The 20,393-nt window shown below is 38.4% G+C and overlaps 1 protein-coding gene across 1 annotated transcript in view; it reads left to right on the forward strand.

Moving 5' to 3' along the window:
• The window catches only part of ADGRV1 (adhesion G protein-coupled receptor V1), a 526,552-nt gene that overhangs the window by 214,994 nt on the left and 291,165 nt on the right, over positions 1-20,393 (forward strand). The window contains exons 80-83 of the mRNA XM_036279419.1: positions 8,628-8,812; positions 12,339-12,588; positions 13,103-13,242; positions 15,726-15,886. Of these exons, the coding sequence (XP_036135312.1) occupies positions 8,628-8,812; positions 12,339-12,588; positions 13,103-13,242; positions 15,726-15,886 (736 nt within the window). The remainder of the gene's footprint in view (positions 1-8,627; positions 8,813-12,338; positions 12,589-13,102; positions 13,243-15,725; positions 15,887-20,393) is intronic.

Genomic DNA, 20,393 nt, shown 5'->3' on the forward strand with positions numbered 1-20,393 from the left:
TTTTTAATGTATTGCTGTATCTAATTTACTAATATTTTGTTCTGGATTTTGGCATTTATGTTTATCAGAGATGTTGGCCTGTAGTTGTTTTATTTTATTTTATTTTTTGTAGTGTCTTTATCTGGTTTTGGAATTAGAATTATGTTGACCTCATAAAACGAGTCTGGAGGTCTTCCTTCTTCTTGAATTTGTTGGAATAGTTTGAGGAAAATGGGTGTTAGTTCTAATTTGAATGCCGGTAAAATGCCCCCATGAAGAGGTCTTGGCCTGGGCTTTTGTTTGTTGGGAGAGTCTTAATTACAGCTTCAGTTTTCTTTGTTGTCATTGGTCTGTTCAAGTTACCCTAACCTACCAGGCTTGATTCAGTGTCCTTTTTTCCTGTCCTTGGTTATATGGTCCTCTTCAGCTGCTTTTCTGTTGCTTTTTCCTGACGATTTGTCTTCATTTTAGTTGTAATTTATTTGGTCCTGGGAGATGATCTGTGTAGCTTCCATTCACTCTGCCACCATTTTGGAATCCCCTCAACACTTGTTTAACTAGAGTATTCAAGTAGTACATCTTGATTGTTCTTTTTATTGCATCTATTGTGAATAATGAATATGACTTATGAAAGAAGTTTCTATGAAAATGCATTTAACTTTTTTGAGTAATTATTAACAAACAGTATAATTTTTCTCATATATTAAAATACTTTATTTGAAATGAATAACCTGGTAATTATTAGAAGAATAAATTATATTTTAGCAATATAAAATATTATAACATCAAGTAGAAAACATCATTTAAAATTTTTTTTTTTTATCCTCACCCGAGGACGCTTTTTTCCATTTTTTGTTCAGATAGAGTGGGAGGGAGAGATAGGAAGAGAGAGAGATAGAGAAACATCGATGTGAAAGGGACACATTGAGTGGCTGCCACCCGCATGACCAACCAGGGCTGGGGACAAACCGCAATCAAGGTACATGCCCTTAGTGGGATCTGAACCCAGGTCTCTCTGGACCATAGGCCAATGCTCCAACCGCTGAGCAAAACCAGCCAGGGTTTATTTAAATTCTTAAAAGACAATTATTATTATATTCTAACTGAAGGTAACTTTGCTTTGATTATTTTTAAATCATGTGTTGTTAACTAAATTTTAAAAAATATTATAATATGCTGTCTTCTCAACTGCTATTTTTCAATATTTACATCTGGTGATTTGAGTAACTGACTTAATAGTTACACATTTTATGTCTTCTAATATATATTATGTAAAGAACATTGAAAATTCTACTGAGTAACATAAAAGACTTGAATAAATAAAAATCTATACCTTGTTTTGCAATAGAAAGACTCAGCATCATAGAGACAATTTTTTTTAAATTAGCCTATAAATACAATATAATCCCTATCAAAATAAGTTACTTTAATTTTTTTTTTAACCTGAACAAAATGATGATTTAGTTCACCTGGAAGAATATATATGTTAGAACTTTTCTGAAAAAGAAGAAAAATGAGAGGAATCTTACCCCACCAGATATGAAAATACATTGTGAAGTTACAGTGATTAAAACAGGGTGGCTTTGCCTTGGCCAGTTTGGTTTTTGTTCAATGATTAGAGCATCAGCCTGTAGACCAAAGGGTCATGAGTTTGATCTAGTCAAGGGCATGTACTAGGGTTGCAGGTTTAATTCCCAGTTCCAGTCGGGGTCATGTGGGAGGCAACCAATCGATGTGTCTCTCTCACATCAATGTTTCTTTCTCTTCCCCCTCCTCTCTCTCCCTCCCTCCCTTCCACTCTATCTAAAAGTCAATGGAGAAATATCCTCAGGTGAGGATAAACTAAATAAATAAATAAAACAGGGTGGCTGTGGTACAGGCATAGTCATTCATATCATTGAAATAGAACAGAAAGCACAGATATAAATGCAAACACATGAAAAGTTCATATATGATACAGGTGACATTTTAGATCAGTGGGTCACAAATTACTCTGTAAATGTTGTAAGGATAGCTAATTTAAAATAGAGCTGAATTTCTATCTTAAGCCCTACTCCAAAATAAATACCCAACAGATTAAAGATTTAACTAAAATTGAAACCATGGTAGCAGAAAACATGGAGGAATAATTTTTTTCTTTATTTAAATCATTTCTTATTTTTCAGTTACAATTGACATACAATGTTATATTAGTTTCAGGTGTATATCCTGGTGATTAGACATTATATAACTTACTAAGTGATAATTCTGATAAATCTCATAGCCATCTGATACCGTATGTAGTTATTAGACTATTATTGACTATATTCCCTGTGCTATACTTTACATCCCTTTGATATGCACATCTTAATCTCTTCATCTTTTTCAGTTCATACCCCAATTTGTATTTCTTAATCTCTTCACATTTTTCACCCATCCCTTCAACCCCTCTCCTATCTGGCAACCATCAAAATGTTCTCTGTATCTATGAGTCTGTTTCTGTTTTGCTTTTTCATTTATTTTGATTTTAGATTCAATCGTTCATAGGAACATATTTGTTGCCATTTTATTGTCCATACTTTTTATCTTTTCTTCTTCTTCTTAAAGTAAACCTTTTAACATTTCATGTAATATTGGTTTGGTGGTGATGAACTCCTTTATTTTTTCTTATCTGGGAAGCTCTTTGTCTTTGATTCTAAATGTTAGTTTTGCTGGGTAGAGTGATATCGGTTGTGGATTCTTGCTTTTTATCACTTTGAATATTTCTTGCCAAATCCCTTCTGGCCTACAAAGTTTCTGTTGAGAAATCAGGTGACAGTCTCATGGGAGTGACCTTGTAGGTAACTAACTGCTTTTCTCTTGCTGCTTTTAAGATTCTCTGTTTGTCTTTAACCTTTTGCATTTTGATTGTGATGTGTCTTGGTGTGGACTTCTTTGGGTTCATCTTTTTTGGGACTCTCTGTCCTTGCTGGATTCGTGTGTCTATTTCCTTCACCAGGTTGGAAAAGTTTTCTGTTGTCCTTTTCAAACATGTTATCAATTTCTTACTCTCTCTTTTCTCCTTCAGGCATGCCCATGTTGCAAATGTTGGTATGCTTGAAGCTGTCTCAGTGGCTCCTAATGCTACCTTTGTTTGTTCATTTGTTTGTTTGTTTGTTTATTTATTTATTTTTCTGTTCTTATTGGGTGTTTTTTGCTTCCAATCACTGATTGATGCTTGGCTTCATCTATTCTACTGTTGACTCCCTGTAAATTATTCTTCATTTCAGTGAGCATATCCTTAACTTCTGGCTTTCTTGTCCTTTTTTATGCTATTGAAGTTCTCACTAAGTTCATTGAGCATCTTATAACCAGTGCTTTGAACTCTGCATCTAGTAAATTGCTTGTCTCCATTTTGTTTAGTTCTTTTTCTGGAGTTTTTTTCTGTTCTTTCTTTTGGGATATGTTTCTTTGTCTCCTCATTTTGACATCCTCCCTGTGTTTGTTTCTATGAATTAGGTAGAGCTGCTATGTCTCTGGGCCTTGGTAGAGTGGCCTTTTGTGTTAGGTGTGTTCCATAGGGTCCAGGGGCACAGTCTCCTTGATCACTCAAGCTTGGCACTCCAGGTGCATGCCCTTCCCCATGTGTGCTATGTACAACCTCCTCTTTTAGTTGAGCCTTGATTTGGTTGGCATGTAAGTGAGAGGGATTTACCCACAGGTCAATCAGCTGCAAGGACTGGCTGTGACCACCAATCACTGTGGAGAATCAGCTGTGCAGGTGACCTCCCCACTAAGCAGATCTTTCTTCATCCAGGCTCTGGTGCCCACTGAGTCTGCCCCTTGAGTGTGTCACTTGTAGAGGTGGTAGGATGGTGCTTCGACATAGACTGAAGCTGTCCATCTTGTGAGCTGGCTCTGGGACCTCCCAGGAGGTGTAGTCCAAGGTAAGCCATTGCCTGTGGTCTGCCTGTGCCAGCCGGCATGAGCTACAAAGTGATCTGCAGATAGCAGCTATTTGTACTAGACTTAGAGGTGCCCAGGCAATGCCAGACTGCAAACTAAGTCCAGCTGTTGCTAGTGCTGTGCCTAGGGCCACTTAGTGAGAGGTATAGGGCATGCTGAGGCCAGATGTTGCATGTTTGAGAGATTTCAGGAAAATCTGAGGCATGAGCCAAGACAGGCCATTTGTATGGAAAAGCCACTGGAAATAATTTGAGTGAACCTTCAAGTTGGGTAGGGTGGAGTCTCCAGGAATCCCCATGGTGGGATAAGCAGTGTGAGCTCAGTTGATGGAGACTCAAATATGGTGCCCACCTGCTGGCTCTGTGGGTGGGAGGTGTTTTAGGAAAGGAACACTGGGAACACTGGGCTGGGGGTTCTAGTAAGGTCCTGGGACCTCTTGATCCTCAGGGGGGACCTCCACAGCCAAGATATCCCTCTCAATTTTTAACCACCACACCTGGGTGTGGGACCAGCCCATTTGATGTTTCCATCTATCCTACCAGTCTCCATGTGGCTTCTTCTTTAAATTCCTAGTTGTAGGACTTTCATTCAGCCAGATTTTAGGTGGTTCTGAATGGTGGTTGTTCTGTAGTTTAGTTGTAATTTTGATGTTGTTGTGGGAGGAGGCGAGAGAACCACAGTTACCTACTCTGCCATCTTGACTGGAAGTACAAATTATTTTTAATACATAAATTTGAATGAGGAAAGTCTTTCTAAATCATAAAAATAAAAACCAGAAGTCATAAAGGAAATGCTTGATAAACTTCACCACATAAAGTTTAAACAAAATTTTATTTTCACATATATCATAAGTAAAGTCAAAAGGCAGCTAATGTTATATGTCAATTATATCTCAATAAAACTGGGGAAAATAAAGTAAGGAAAATAAAGACATCTAATGGGTTTGGGGAACATTTATGCAAATATATGTGTAACAAGAATGTTTATTGCAGCACAATTTATAATAACAAAAAGGGAGAAAATATTCACCATTTAGAGGGACCTGGTATATCCATAAATGAAAAGAATTTACATGTTTTAGACATATTTATAATAGTGAAAATAAGACAGTAATAAAACAGGCACTGAAAATGTGTATGATCACATATAGTAGGGTTATAATTTTAGCAAATAAAATATAGAATGCCAAGTTAACTTTGAATTTTAGATAAACAATGAATGAAAACTTTTTTTAGTATATTACAAATAAAAAATACTTTTATTTACATGTACTTATATGAAACAATTATTGGTTCCTTATCTGAAATTAAAATGGAGTCACCTAGTCTATATCTGGCAGCCATTCATGTATTTTATTTTATTTGTTTATTTTTTTAAACTTTTTTTTTTTTAATCCTCCCCTGAGGACATTTTTTTCATTTTTGTTCAGGTAGAGTGGGAGGGAGAGAGAGGAAGAGAGAAAGAGAGAGAAACATTGACATGAAAGGAACACATCGAGTGACCTCCTCCCGCACGACCCCAACCAGGGCCGGGGACAAATGCAACAGAGGTATGTGCCCCTAGCGGGAACCAAACCCAGGTCTCTCTGGACCACAGGCTGATGCTCTAACCGCTAAGCCAAACCAGCCAGGGCCTTTCATGTATTTTACATGTACTTAATATAGACAGTAAGAGAGCCTCAAATTCAAGAGTAGAACTTCCACGTACTGGATAGAACTTCATTCTGTAGGGTCTTGTATTTTAAGTGAAATTATTTCATATTTGTAAGTTTTATTTTCCCTGAGATTCTAACTTCTTTGAAACAATCTGCTCTATGCTATATATTTTTTTATAGGAAGAGCTCAATAGATCTTACATATTGTTATTATTCCCACTAGAGGTGACTACTTATGTTCAGAGGATGCAAATATTGTGCTAAAAAGAACAAGAAACATAAATGACTCACTGGTTTTTTTTGGATAAAATTCAGCTGTGGGTTTGGGCAAGTTTTTGCTATGACATAATATTCTATCCTTTGATTTTCCTGGGTGTGGTACAATGAAAATTATTTAAAATGCTCTTGTTTTTTTTAATAACAATATCAGTCTTTTAAGACTGCTGGATTTGATATGTAAAATTTAATTTCTTAGGGTTTTGATTTCCAGGTTATAAAAGCTTGGTAAAACATGAGTCAGGAGGCCTTGCCCCTAATTTTGTGTTCTGGAACACTTGAAAGAGCACAGGAATAATATGTTCTGTGAAAGTTTGATAGACTCCCCTCCCCTTCCAAAGATCTCCTCTTTTGTTTTCTTTCCTGACAGTTTTAAAAAATTTTTTCCCATGGTTGATTCAGGCTCTTACTTTTTTTGTAAGCCAGTTTGTATAATGTTGAGGGATCTTTATATGGTTTATGTAAAGTGGCCTTTTAGAGCAAAATATTTCTTCTTATCATATATTTTTAGAATTATTTTTTACATTTGATTTATTTTATAATCACATTAACAGTGGTTTAAACTTAGCTCTATATTTTACTACCTGGTTTTATATTTTATGCTTGTACTAATTTTTCATGACCTGGCTGCATACTGAGTCAATCTGTGTTATTACTCTAGGACTAGCTAGTGGAGGGGAATGTTTTGAGTCAGAGCATGGTGGCTGTCCCGAGTGCTCCTGGGACATTCCCCATCTGGGTTCACACACACAAGTGAGGCATTCTCTTTCTGCCTTATCTGGAAACAAAACAAAGTAACACTAGCACCTCTCTCACGAGATTGTTGTAAGGATTAGAGAAGTTAATGTGAGAGCAGAGAACAGCACCTCTGTAAACCAAGGGTTATGTTAATGGCCCTTTGGGGGGGGGGGGGAGTGCTTTACTAAAGCTTTCTTTTGCCCTTGAATGGGAATGAAAGGTTGGGTGGCTAGAATTTTTGGATCACAGCTTTTAATTCTCAAAACTCCACATGATGCTCTAGTGGTTTCTGGCATTTCATTTGCATAAAATGTCTGATGTCAAACTGAATTTTTGTTTCTCTGTTAATATTTTTTTCTGTCTGGTTTTCTGGTAAGATTGTTTTAAACTCTTGAAATAATATTTAAAAATTACTAGGTACATGTGAGGTTGTTTCTTTTCTTAATTTTCTTTTTTTTTTTTTAATCCTTACCCAAGGATATGTAACTTTTTATATTTATCTTCAGATAGAGCGAAAGGGAGGGAGGGTGGGAGGGAAGGAGAGAGAGAGAGAGAGAGAGAGAGAGAGAGAGAGAGAGAGAACCATCCACATGAGAGGGACACATTGACTGGTTGCCTCCCCCATGACCTCGACCAGGTCCAGGGACGACTGAGATTCCTGCTCTTGACCGGAATCCGGGCCAACACTCTAACCACTGAGCCAATCCAGTTGGGGCTCTTTTTCTAATTTTCACTGATATAAAGCAAGAGCTGCTTTTTCAGACAGAAGTTTTTCCTTAGCTTATCAAGAAACTGTACAGGTTTTACTTCTACCTGCTCCTTTTATGTGCTTGTTGTATCTTATGGATTGGTCCTATTTGTTATATTTTCTCTGAGTCCTGGGAACCTTTCTTGTGCTTATTTTCCATTTAATGTATTCAGTTTGTTTCAGTGTCCAATGAAGTGCTCCCTGTCTCCATTGTAATTTTCACATTGTTAAGTTTTTATTCTGTGCTTTTAGTCATCTTTTCCTTATGGGTTACTCTCCATTCTTTCTTACTGTCTTTGAGATAGCTACTCTGAAACTTAGATCTTGAGTTCAGCTATCAGCTTGGTACCTTATAGATTATAAAACTACAACATATGGGAACCATGAGCCACTGCTTCAGGGAGCTCAGCTAGTAGGAGTAACAGACAAATCATTTTGACATTGTTATAAGTTCGTTAATAAAGGCAGGTGCAGATCACAGAGAAAGTAATCATGTATGTGACCAGGGAGCTGACACATGGTGTAGAAGTCAGAGAGAATTGATGACTAACTTGAATTTTGAAGAATTCCTAGGAACGTCTCAGATGTATAGAGTGGAGTGGGATAAGAAGCCAAGGGCTTCAAACAGAAGCTTAGGCAGACAATAAAGATGTGGCCCCCATCATTCTGTCAAGGAAAAAAAAATCATGAAGGAAGATGTCTCCTCTTCCTCTCCTCTCCCCTCAAACAACAAATAGCCCGGTCCTTTAAGGTGGGAAGAAGGGTCATACTTAGAGACAAAGGCAAGAATGCCAGGAGCTCTTGACTACTCTTGGTTGGAATAGGATTTTCTCATTTGATCTTTTAGAAACTAATGATATGTGGTGGTTTCTGTTCCACCGATAATCAAGAATAATCTTGTTTCTTTTATAGACAGATATTCTTGCATTTATTTCCTTAGCCATTGGTCAAAAGAATAAGAATTCTTTGGGGTAGATATAAAAGAAAGGTTAATTTGGGCTCAAGGTATTAATTATTGTAGTTAAAAATAAGTGATCCCTGCAATCATTTTGGGCTTTGTCTGATTATCAAATTGAAAATATTTTGGTTTTTATGTCTTTTCTTTGTAATGATTATTTATACCTTTAAAAGTACAAATGGATATTTTTGAAATATAATTCTGATACTGATTTTTCAAGCCCTTCATAGGTTCATCCTTATTTTGTAAATGCTAATAACAGTTAAAGGACACATTGTATTATATGGTATATATTATTTAAGCCGTTTATTTTTAAGATATATTTTTATACTTGTTGTTTTTTTTTCCAGATAACTGTTGAAGGAAAAAATCAAGCATTCAGTATTGAAAACCAAAATCTTTTCTATGAGATTCTTTGCACTCTTATTAACCCGAAGCGCAAGGACACTAGGGGATTCAGTCACTTTACCGAAGTGACTGAGAATTTTGCCTTTTCCCTGTTGACTGATGTTACCTGTGGCTCTCCTGGTGAAAAGTAAGCATCTTTTAATACACTAGCTACACCTTATATGTATTCCTTCACACTGTACAAAGTAATGCACAGTGAAAATTGACACGTAGGTGATGTAACTAAGGACTGTATAGTCAGTGCTGTTAATTGTGCTTCCCATGGGCTTATGGTTCAGTTTCAGCCACTCGGAGGCCTCCCTTAGAATGTTGTTGAACTTCAGACTAGTTTCATGGCAGGAAGCAAGCAAGAGAAAAGGAGAAAGGAAAAAAAAAAGTGGCTCATGTTTATTACTAAATTTATAATTAATTTTGTAACCGTATGTTCATATTCTTCAGAAGTCATGGTGTTTTAAATTACATTCATAAAATAAACTGGGTAAGTGTAATACAAAGGTCTACAAATGTTTATTTTTATTTAATTTAACATAAAAATGGCTGATAATAGAACATGAGTGGAAATGGAGAGTCCTTCCACCCCCAATTCTCACAGAGTAATATATGTTATTTAAAAAGCAATGATTGCCTCTCCTGTGTGGCTCAGTGGATTGTGCAGCATCCCATGGACTGAGAGGTCCCAGTTTGATTTCTGGCCAGGGCACATGCCTGAGTTACAGGCTTGATCTCCTGTAGGGATCATCAGGAGGCAGATGTTTCTTTCCCCCATCAATGTTTCTATCTCTCTCTTCCTTCCTCTGTCTCTAAAAAATCAATAAAAAATATTTAGAACAAATAATCTGGGTTCTTCAACAAAAACAAAAGTTAAAGATCGGGTAGGGAGCCCAGGAAGACAAAACAGCTTGTATGATGGTAGTCAGGCAAGAATAGCATGGTGGCCTGGCCGGTGTGGCTCAGTGGCTGAGCATCGACCCATGCACCAGAGGTCACCAGTTTGATTCCCAGTCAGGGCATGTGCCTGATTTGTGGGCCTGATCCCCAGTGGGGGATATGCAGGAGGTGATCAACTGATGTTCTGTCTCATCGATGTCTCTATCTCTTTCCCTCTGCCTTCCTCTCTCTCTAAAAATTAATGAAGAAAAATTATTTTTTTTGAAAAGAATGGCATGGTGTGTTTGAGGATATCATCAACCTTTAAAAGTTAAACAAAGAATAAGCTAGGGGTGTGTGTGTGTGTGTGTGTGTGTGTGTGTGTGTGAAGAATCAGTCTTAGGAGGTTAGATCTACCACTTGAGGATGATGGTAAAGTTGAAAGAATGGGGTAAATCAGGAAAAGGGAAGAATGCATAGAGGTAATTGTTCAGGTAAGAGAAGATGAAGGCTGAAATTGGCAAGGGACATAAGTATGGTAAGCTTGAAAATACATAGGTTGTAGAATTAACAAATAGGTGACAAACTGAACATGGAAAATAAGGGAAAGATCAAGACTGGTTTTCACTCAGAAAACTCTGCAGACGTCGACCACTCTGCTATGCATGACTCACATGTGTCTTAGGCAGTGTTCAAGGGCACCCTCTGAGAGTGAGGGGCTGGGAATTGAGCAGGGTGTGGAGGAGAGTGATGGGATCTGGAACTGTCACTTGGAAGCCAGGTACAAACAATGTTAAGTGGCATTAAGCACTGCCTGGGGGTGGTCACTGTGGACGTGCAGTGGTTCTGGTCTACATGGTAATGGGGTTGCCTGCACCGGGTCCCCCCTCTCTTCAGCCTGCGTGTAAAGCAGATTGTGGGATTGATCGATGTGAGTGCAGTAGAAGGGCATGGATATTTGAGGTTTAGGTGTCAGGGAGAGTGTAGTCACCAGCAAGGGAGAGGGCCAGGAATGTGTCACTCTTGTGTCAAGGTGGAGCAGAGTCTCTGTGCCTGTGATGTTCTCAGTGTGCAAAGGTGGCAGAGTCCGTGATGGTGCTGACTGAGCTAAACCTCAGCAGACTCGAGTGGGACGGAAGGGGTATGCAGCCCTGTGGCTGAGGTCCTCTGGTCTCAGCCACGTTGTACGTGGCTGGCAGTGGCAGTGGCAGCTTTTTGCTGAGAGTCACCAGTGAAAATGTGGGAGGCAGGCTGGGGAGATTAGGAGACGAGTTTAGGCTGCTTTGGGGGTATGCGTGGTCTATCCAGACTGAGGTGCTTGCTGCAATAAGAGTCTTGCACATTAGGGTCTAGAGTCCTGGATGAATGACTGGATTAAAGATAGGTATCCAAGGCATCAATTCCAATGTCATTAAAGCCGGGCGTCAGATTGTTTTAGAGAAGAGGACATATAGCTAAAGATAAAGGTTAGCCCTTACCCTTTTCTTTCTTTCTCAAATCTTCCATTGAAAATCTTTTCTCCATTTTCTTGGTTAGCAGACTTGACAAGGTATCATTTAGATCCATGATATAATTATGCATACTCTACATATATTGTGGCCTATATTAGTTTTTAACATTTAATGTGTAATGTGGTTTTATCCTAATATCCTCCAAACTTTTCCAGGTAGGTTTCAGATTCTGATTCATCTTTGTATCTCCTCATTATTTGCACACATGATGTGTCCACTGACAAGCTGTGTCAGATTTGTTGGGAAACTGGTTAAAAAAATACAGGTTTCTAGACCCCCCCCCCCCAGCTCCGTCCCCAGGCAAGGGCTCTGATTTAGTAACTCTGGGATGTTAGCTGGAAATCTGTATTTTTAAACAAGCTTTCAACTGATTTTAACACACACTGAGGTTTAGAAGCAATTTCACTGAGCACAGGATCTTATGCCTAGGGGATGTTCAAAACGGTACTGTTCAGTGGGTAAAGATCACCGTCCAGGGCTGATTCTCCTACCAGTCACATGGTCAAATCAGCAATCGTCTGGTTGGTGAAAAAGGGGTGAGGTATCTCTTGACGAAAATATGGCTGCAGATGCATAAGGTTTACGATATTCTTAAAGCAGAGTCTTTCACTTCAGTGGCGTGCCTTTGCTTCAACCTGTTCCACCAATGCTGATAGACTGACACTGAAAAGTCCATTTTATAGCCACAGATTGTATCTGATGTCTATGAAACAGCTTTCAAAAACCCATGTTTGTAGTTATAAGGGAGATCAGGCAAGGGGATGCAGAAGGTTCTGGGAAAAATTCACAGTGGCCCTGGCCGGTTTGGCTCAGTGGTTAGAGCGTTGGCCTGTGGTCCTGAGAGACCTGGGTTCGGTTCCCGCTGAGGGCATGTACCTCGGTTGCAGTTTGTCCCCGGCCCTGGTTGGGTCATGCAGGTGGCAGCCACTTGATGTGTCCCTTTCACATCGATGTTTCTCTCTCTTCCTCTCTCTCCCTCCTGCTCTATCTGAAGAAAGAATGGAAAAATGTCCTCGGGTGAGGAAAAAAAAAAAAAAATTCACAGCGACCGTAAGGGAACTGAAAGCACTTTCCTTCTGCTCTGGGTTGGTAGTGTCATGGTCATCACAAAGAACAGAGCCCGGGGTAATGCATTTTAACAAGTGTGTGTGTGTGTGTAATATATATATACACATATATATACACACATACATATGTATATATATATTATATATCAAATAAAACAACATATAAAACTCATGCCATTTTAGCAGATTCTTTGCTTTTCTGTTGTAGAAGCAAAACCATCCTTGACAGTTGCCCATATTTGTCAATACTGGCTCTTCAGTGGTACCCTCAGCAAATCAACGGGCACAAGTTTGAAGGAAAGGAAGGCGATTATATTCAAATTCCAGAAAGGTTATTGGATGTCCCGGATGCAGAAATCACGTCTGGGGAACGTACATGTGAATCAGTCCAGTTCACAGAGTATAGCAGCCAGCAGTGGTTTATAAGCGGAAGCAGCCTTCCCGCCCTGAAAAATAAGGTAACCTATCACTATACAGAATTGTGGATGGAATCCGATTTTTCCACAGCAGACGTGCTCCTCAGAATGCATCCGCTTGATCAGACTTGTGGGAAGCGCCACACCTGGAGAGCTAATTATGAAACATGTCCCATCTTCAGGAACTCTTTGTGAAATGTTTTGCCTTGAACACAGCTGGAAATATTTCCTCTGTGTTTTACGGTGTAAACTGTAGGTAAAAGTAGGGAAAGTGAAAAAAGTATAGCTTTCACTAATATTATACTAGAGACCCCACTCCTGATGACGCCTGACAGTTGGTCAGCGTGAGTGCTGTCAGCAGAAGACCCCTTGGTCGCTGAAGTGGGGGCACCTGTCTGCAGGGGCAGCCGGGGCGGGGCCTGCATTTATAAGGAAGCTACCTATAAACAGTGGCAGTAAGTCGTGACTGGAGTGACTAGGAAAATGAAGCAAAGTTCAGAATGACATTAACTTAGAAATATCATTAAATTTTCTGTGTGTGTTTTTTATACTATAGGTATTATCTTTGAGTGTGAAAGGTCAGAGTTCACAACCCCTGACTGACAACAATGAGGTTCTCTACAGGATTTATGCTGCCGAGCCTAGAATTGTTCCCAAAACCTCTCTGTGTCTCCTTTGGAATCAGGCTGCTGCAAGGTATCTATTAATTAATTGTTTAAAGTCAGAATTTGGTCCTTCTCCATTCCAGTACCACTGGGCCCAATTTTTTCTACTGCACATCGACAGACTTAGACTGGAGAAGCAGAAGAAACAAGGCAGAGAATCATAGGGAATGGCCCCCTGTTGCATAGGTGGTGAATAGAGCCAAACAATTGAAATGTGTTTATTGCAATATTCACTTCTTGTTGATTAGGGCTTCCATGGGACTTAGCATGAGCTTTGCTCAGTTCAGATAACTTTCCTGTGGCTATTGGCTAATTTATTGGGCAGGAAAGGAAGTTCTTTTTACCCCTTCCATCTGGGCTTGTGGTTCTGGAGCTGATACTCTCTGTTTAGAGGAATTGGCAGGGATTTATAATTCTGGTCCACATGGGGCTGGGAGTACATTTTGGGACTAAAGCCAAGCTTAGGAATGGGAAGCAGAGAGCGATTCTTTCTCTGAATCTCTTTGTCCTGAGACCTGAAGTTTCTGAGCTCAGTCAGTGTTTTAGGGTCAGGCACTGCTGGCCCAGAGGGTCTAGGGTCCAAACGCAGACCCTAGTCATCAATTCGAATGTAATAGGTAAAGCTAAGGTGGCAGATTATTTTGTTTTTTTTTAAGAAAGATCATATAGCTAGAAATTAAGCCCTTATCCTTTCCTTTCTTTCTCAGCTCTGGGAGATTCTTTGTTCCGTTCCCGGTTAATAGTCTTGACAAGGTATCATTTAGGTCCGTGATATAATTACACATGCTCTACGTCTATTATGGCCTATATTACTTTTTAACATTTAATGTGTCATTTTGATCCCAATATCCTCCAAACATTTTTAGGCAGGTTTCAGATCTGATTTGTCTTTGTATCTCCTCATTGTTTGCACACATGATGTGTCCACTGACGAGATGTATCAGATTCCCTGCAGGAATGTTAAAAAGACAGGTTCCTAGGACCCCTAGCTCCCTCCCAGGAGTTGTGAGTCTTAGTATTTCTTATTCTTAATATCATCTTTCATAAGAATGACAGCTCTTACTTAATCAGTTCTTCTAGGTCCACATCGTTCCCAAACCAGATGGAGACATCATATTTTACTTGAATATTAATAAGAATTTCAAAGACTGATGAAATAACACCAAAGAGTTAAAAGTTGTTTTCTACTGACTTTCAGCCACATAAACTAAAATTCTAAATAGGTTTAACAGCTTAGTTGGGTAACCAACCAACTGTCCTCTAAACGCCAAAATTCTGGTTAGTCTCTTTCTTTGGAAAAAAATAATTGTCAATTGAAATTCCTACTGCCTGATGACAGACCTTAAACCTAGTACATAGGTACTCTGTAATGCTCAGTATATAATTACTAATGAATGTTTCAAGGTTGAACCCATAGTTGGGGGTTAAGAAGTTTTATGTCCTTAAAAAAAGTAAAGAAATCTGGCTCAGAGGTTGGCTCAGCAGTTGAGCATTGACCTACGGACCAGAGAGTCCCGGGTTTGGTTCCTGCTAGGGGCACGTACCACCAAAAAAAAAAAAGTAAAGAAATCAAGAGGCACTATAAGGAAAGAGGCTCAACCAGCAGTGACTGAGGAATTCTCTAGAGGCTTGGCATGCGATGTTGTTTGCCATAATTTAACACAGCGTTCTTGTGCTAAATGAGCCAGACCTTATAGACACCCTTCTAAACTTAAAAAAACCCTGGAAAACTGGAAAACACTTATATATTATAATTGGCTTCAAACTCCAAAAAAGATTAAGGAATTTGCTTTTATTATTATTATTTTTTTAATCCTCACCAGAGGATATTTTTTCCACTGAAAGTGGAAGGGAGGGTGAGAGAGAGAAACATCGATGTAAGAGAGACACAGCGACTGGCTGCCTCCTGCACAACCCCAACCAGGTCTGGGGACCAGACTGCAACTGAGGTACGTATCCTGAGGTAAGTGCCCTTGACTGGAATTGAACCCGTGACTTTGGTCTGTGGGCCCGATGCTCTAACCGCTGAGCTAGACTGGCCAGGGCCAGATTAAGACATTTTAGAAAAGCATGTAAGTAATATGTGTAGTTCAGATAACTAGGAATTATGAAAAATCAGGAAGGGTGAACACTACCTATTACAATGGCTATGTCAATCTTTTGGGATTTTTGAAAGATGGAGAAGAGTACCTTCTGTTGAAAACCTTGAGTGTATTGGCTTTAGATTAGGTAGCAACTGGTACTGCTCTGTCAGAGAACCAGCTTCTTCGGTCTGTGCAATGCTTTTGAAGGTTTGGACAGTGCGTAGGCTGCTTCTTAAGGTTCCTTGCGGGATCTGTTGTGTCATGTCAGAGACAAGATACTCCCTCCAGTTTTTCTTCCTGAAACTGTGGTCTGCTTAAGTCCAGAGTCAAGAATACTTAAGTTCGCTAAGTTATTTTTTTTCTTTAAAAGCCATCTCAAGACCTTAAGTATTGATGAAGAGGAATAGTGACCATTGTCTTTTTGCCCTAGCTGGTTGTCTGACAGTCAGTTCTGCAAAGTGGTTGAGGACACTTCGGACTATGTGGAATGTGCCTGTTCGTACATGTCCGTGTACGCCGTCTATGCCCAGACCGACAACTTGTCTTCATACAATGAAGCCTTTTTCTCTTCTGGATTTATATGTATCTCAGGTCAGTTGCAATCTTTTTGTGTCAATAATTTTAAATATTTATGAGAATGAAAGTATGTTTTCCTGTAGTCATTTTATATGCACAAGATGCAATTATACTGTAATTCATCAGGACTGGGAGAAAATAAACTTTCCCATTGTCTTATGCATTAATTCATTCATGGATATTTATGGAGGCCAGCTATATACTGAGGATATAGCAAAGAGCAAGGCACAGTTCCTGCTCATAAGGAATAGAAGCTGATAAGAGGAGATGATATATGTAGTTCATAGTCTTGTGACTTAGAGGTCAGGTTCTGCATTCAAATGTCAGGATTGTGTGAGATAATAGATATACATAGCAGTTGGTATTGTTATTTTAAAATTTTTGTTCCTTTGGTTGATATGTGTTCTACAACCTGGGAGCTCTAAATATGTTCTGTTTTAAAAAATAAATTGTCCTTTGCCTTCCACATTTAGGCTTCATTTCTGGCAGGAGTAAGAACTTTTGAATTGTGTTAGTCTGTCAAACTGTTTACCTATAACTTTATTTGGAATAACTGTAGAATTATTCTCATTTGCTGCATTGATTATATGGTGAGAGTCTTGATAATTTCTTATTCTTAATAACATCTTTCATAAGAATGATATTTCCTGCTTAATAGATTCTTCTGGGTCCACATAATTCTCAAACCAAATGGAGACATCATATTTTACTTTAATATTAACAGAAATTTCATAGACTGATGAAATAACACCAAAGGGTAAAATGCTGAATTAAATCTAGATGTTATTTTATATATTTCCATAGAGAGATCCATCCAAGTGCTGCTGTGATCCACAGACATCCCTAGCTTGTTCTGAATACTGAACATCAAAACAAAGAGTTTTAAAAACAAGTGAGAATGTTATTTTGATTTTATAGAAGACTAGCAGGACTGTATTTTCTGGAAGAATTATTAATAAATATATACTTTTTCGCAGCTTACTCTAGCAAAGGCTACATAGATTTGCGCATGTATTTGAAAATCAACCCCTAAATATCAGTATCCACTTTTATTACTTTTGACTTGAAGTCATATTTGAAATTACAGTTGACCCTTGCACACTGTGGGGGTTAGGGACACTGACCGCCTGTGAGTCAAAAATCCACGTACAACTTTTGACTCTCCAAAAACTTAAGTGTTAATAACCTATTGTTGATCAGAAGCCTTACAGAGTATGTAGTCAATTAACATCTTTTTGTTATATGTATTATATACTATATTCTTACAATAATGTCAGCTAGAGAAAAGGAAAACATTTTTTTTTTTTTTGATTTTTAAAAATATTTTTTTGTTACAGATGTTTCTCCTTTTTTACCCCATTGACACCCTTCTCCTCATCCCCCCACCCCCCCCCCCCGTCTCCAGCTTTGTTGTCCATGTCCATTGGTTATGCATACATGCATACATAAGTTCTGTGGTTCATCTCTTCCCACCCCCTCTTCTGAGGGATGTCAGTCTGTGCCCTGCTTCCATGTGTCTGGGTCTACCATATTTCTCAGACTATTATGTTCATTATATTCCATATATAAGTGAGATCATGTGGTATTTGTCTTTTTCTGCTTGGCTTATTTCACTTAGGATAATACTTTCCAGTTCCTTCCATGTCGTCTCAAAGGATAAGAGATCTTTCTTTCTTACAGCTGCATAGTACTCCATTGTGTATATGTACCACTGCTTTTTTATCCATTCGTCTACTGATGGATACTTGGGCTGTTTCCAGATCTTAGCTATTGTAAATAGTGCTGCTACGAACATGGGGGTACATATATTCTTCCTGATTGGTGTTTCAGGCTTCTTAGGGTATATTCCTAGAAGCGGGATCACTGGGTCAAATGGAAGTTCAATTTTTAATTTTTTGAGGTAACACCATATTGTTTTCCACCAGTCTGCATTCCCACCAGCAGTGTACTAGAGTCCCCTTTTCTCCACACCCTCGCCAACACTTGTTTGATGATTTGTTGATGGCGGCCATAAGAGAAAATACATTTACAGTACTCTACTGTATTTATCAATACCGTAAACTTATGCCATCTGTTTTAGGCTATGTGTTTATGATTTTTTTGAACTGAAAACAGTCTGTGTATAAGTGGGCCCGTGCAGCTTATTCCCTGGTGCTCAGGGGTCAAATGCACTGTTGTGCTTTTCTCCCTATCCATGTTCTGTAGGCGAGGAGACAAAGTCCTGTCTTTGTGTCTCTGTTTCAGATTCAGGGAGGATGAATGTCCATTCCTCAGATGGTCCCCCAGGAACTAGAGAAGAGAATTTTATATATCTTACATACATATTCAGTAGTTTAGATGAGGATGAATGTCCATTCCATCTGAGGAACTAGAGAAGAGAATTTTATATATCTTACATACATATTCAGTAGTTTAGATGAGGTCACTCTGAAGATCCCTCTGAATTTGGAACTAATCTGACTAGCTCTTTTCATGAAAGGTGATACCATGCAATTAGACAGGAATTAAACTTTTTTATTTAAATCAGGATAGATCACAGTATATCTCTTCCAGTTCTGGTTCACAGTTCTGGTTACTATACTAGAACAGAATAATTAAGACAATCAGTGTGTAAAACATGCTATAGACCAACAAGTTTCATAATGCTCAGCTTAGAAAGGTTTAAGATCAGGGCATATACCTATGAATTTTAAAATTAGAAACCAGTTTACCAAATTCTGAGAAATTAAATGAAGTTTATCTCGTGAAGCTAAAAAAAATGAGGAAAAAGTAAAACATACTTGTGCCCATTAGTATAAAATTATGAAATTCACCTCAATCGTGAATAACTTTAGATGCTAATGCTATAACTGTATAATGTAATTAAAGAACCTCAGCATAGTTTGAAGTACTCATAACTGTTTAGAGGATAATGTCAAACAAGTTTACTCTGCATCTCGTAACTCTATTGTTATTGTACTGTCAAAGATGGATGATTGGATTGGAATCATCCTAATTTTTACTCTAAATACAATCTCTTTCTGATCTTAGTGAGACTGTGTAACATTCCATAACCAATTTCAGTTTTACCATCAATATGTGAACTGGGTCATGTTTGATGTACTTGTGAGTTCCCTATGTTTGGAATGCTTTTTTAAAAAAAAAGTTATTGATTGATGTTAGAGAGAGAAAAACATTGATTTGCTGTTCTACTTATTTATGCATTCATTGGTTGATTTTTGTATGTGCTCTGACTGGGGATTGAACCTGCAACCTTGACATATTGGGATGATGCTCTAACCAAGTGAGCTACCTGGCCAGTGCTTTTAAATTGAGATTAGAGATGGACATAGATCTCAGATTTGTTTTGTTTTGGTGAAGAAGTACTTTAACACATTAGTTAAACTAAAACTTTTCCTTTTAAGTGATGAATAGTTTTATTTACTTTACAGATTACTAAGTGGTAAAAGCCAATACAATGTCAATCTTACAGTAACAGGAAGTAATTGTCTGTAATCGCTAAACAAGAAGACAGGATAAGTAAATAAATACAATCCCAAGTCCTCTGAAGCATGCTTATTGTTTTGTTCAAGGTTTATTAAATTGCAAGAATATTCTGGTTGTGCCATTTATATTTTACAAGCTGAGATTCTGACATTTGTGGGGTTTTTTTTTTTTCAGAAAAAAATTTTTTATGGCCCTGGCCGGTTAGGCTCAGTGGTTAGAGCGTCCGCCTGCGGTCCGGAGAGGCCAGGGTTCGGTTCCCGCTAAGGGCATGTACCTAGGTTGCAGTTTGTCCCCGGCCCTGGTTGGTCGTGCGGGTGGCAGCCACTCAGTGTGTCCCTTTCACATCGATGTTTCCCTCTCTCTCTCTTCCTCTCTCTCCCTCCCACTCTGTCTGTACAAAAAGTGGAAAAATGTCCTCGGATGAGGATTAAAAAAAAAAAAAAATTTTTTATGATTTTACCAGATGCCACCTACTTGTTTTAAATTATTTTTTTTTTAAATAAGAGATATTTTCTAAAATTTTGTGTTACATTCTTCCCGAAATATCAAGTTTATATTTGCTGTAACAATTATCCCAAGCCATTATAATTATGTGGGGTGAGTAAATCGAAACAGCTTTATTTTGACTATCAAATGGGGAGTTATTCACTAGAATAGAAAGAAATGTGTAAGAATTTTTTTAAAAAGGCCCTTTGAAGGGTTACTGTCCGTGATAAGTCAGGCACTTAGTTTTAATTCTGACATGACATAAAAGCTGTTGGATTTCTCTAGCTATGTACATATAGGTGTGTTATTTTGCATGAACTTGGGTGCAGGTAACAGAAGACAATTCAAATATCTTAAATAAGCAGAATGGTGTCAGCAAGGGCCCAACCTCTTCTCTCTCTCTCTCTTTTTTTTTTTGTCTTTGTTCTGTTTTACTCTCCTCAGAGATGTAATTTTATTGTCTCAGCCCTGCCCCCACCTGGTCTTAGGCTGGCTGCAGCAGCAGTAAGCCGCACACAAGGTCTAGCCAAGGGAAAAGCACTCATTTGCA

This window comes from Molossus molossus, unplaced genomic scaffold, assembly GCF_014108415.1.
Source record: "Molossus molossus isolate mMolMol1 unplaced genomic scaffold, mMolMol1.p scaffold_m16_p_3, whole genome shotgun sequence".
In the NCBI taxonomy this organism is placed as follows: domain Eukaryota; kingdom Metazoa; phylum Chordata; class Mammalia; order Chiroptera; family Molossidae; genus Molossus; species Molossus molossus.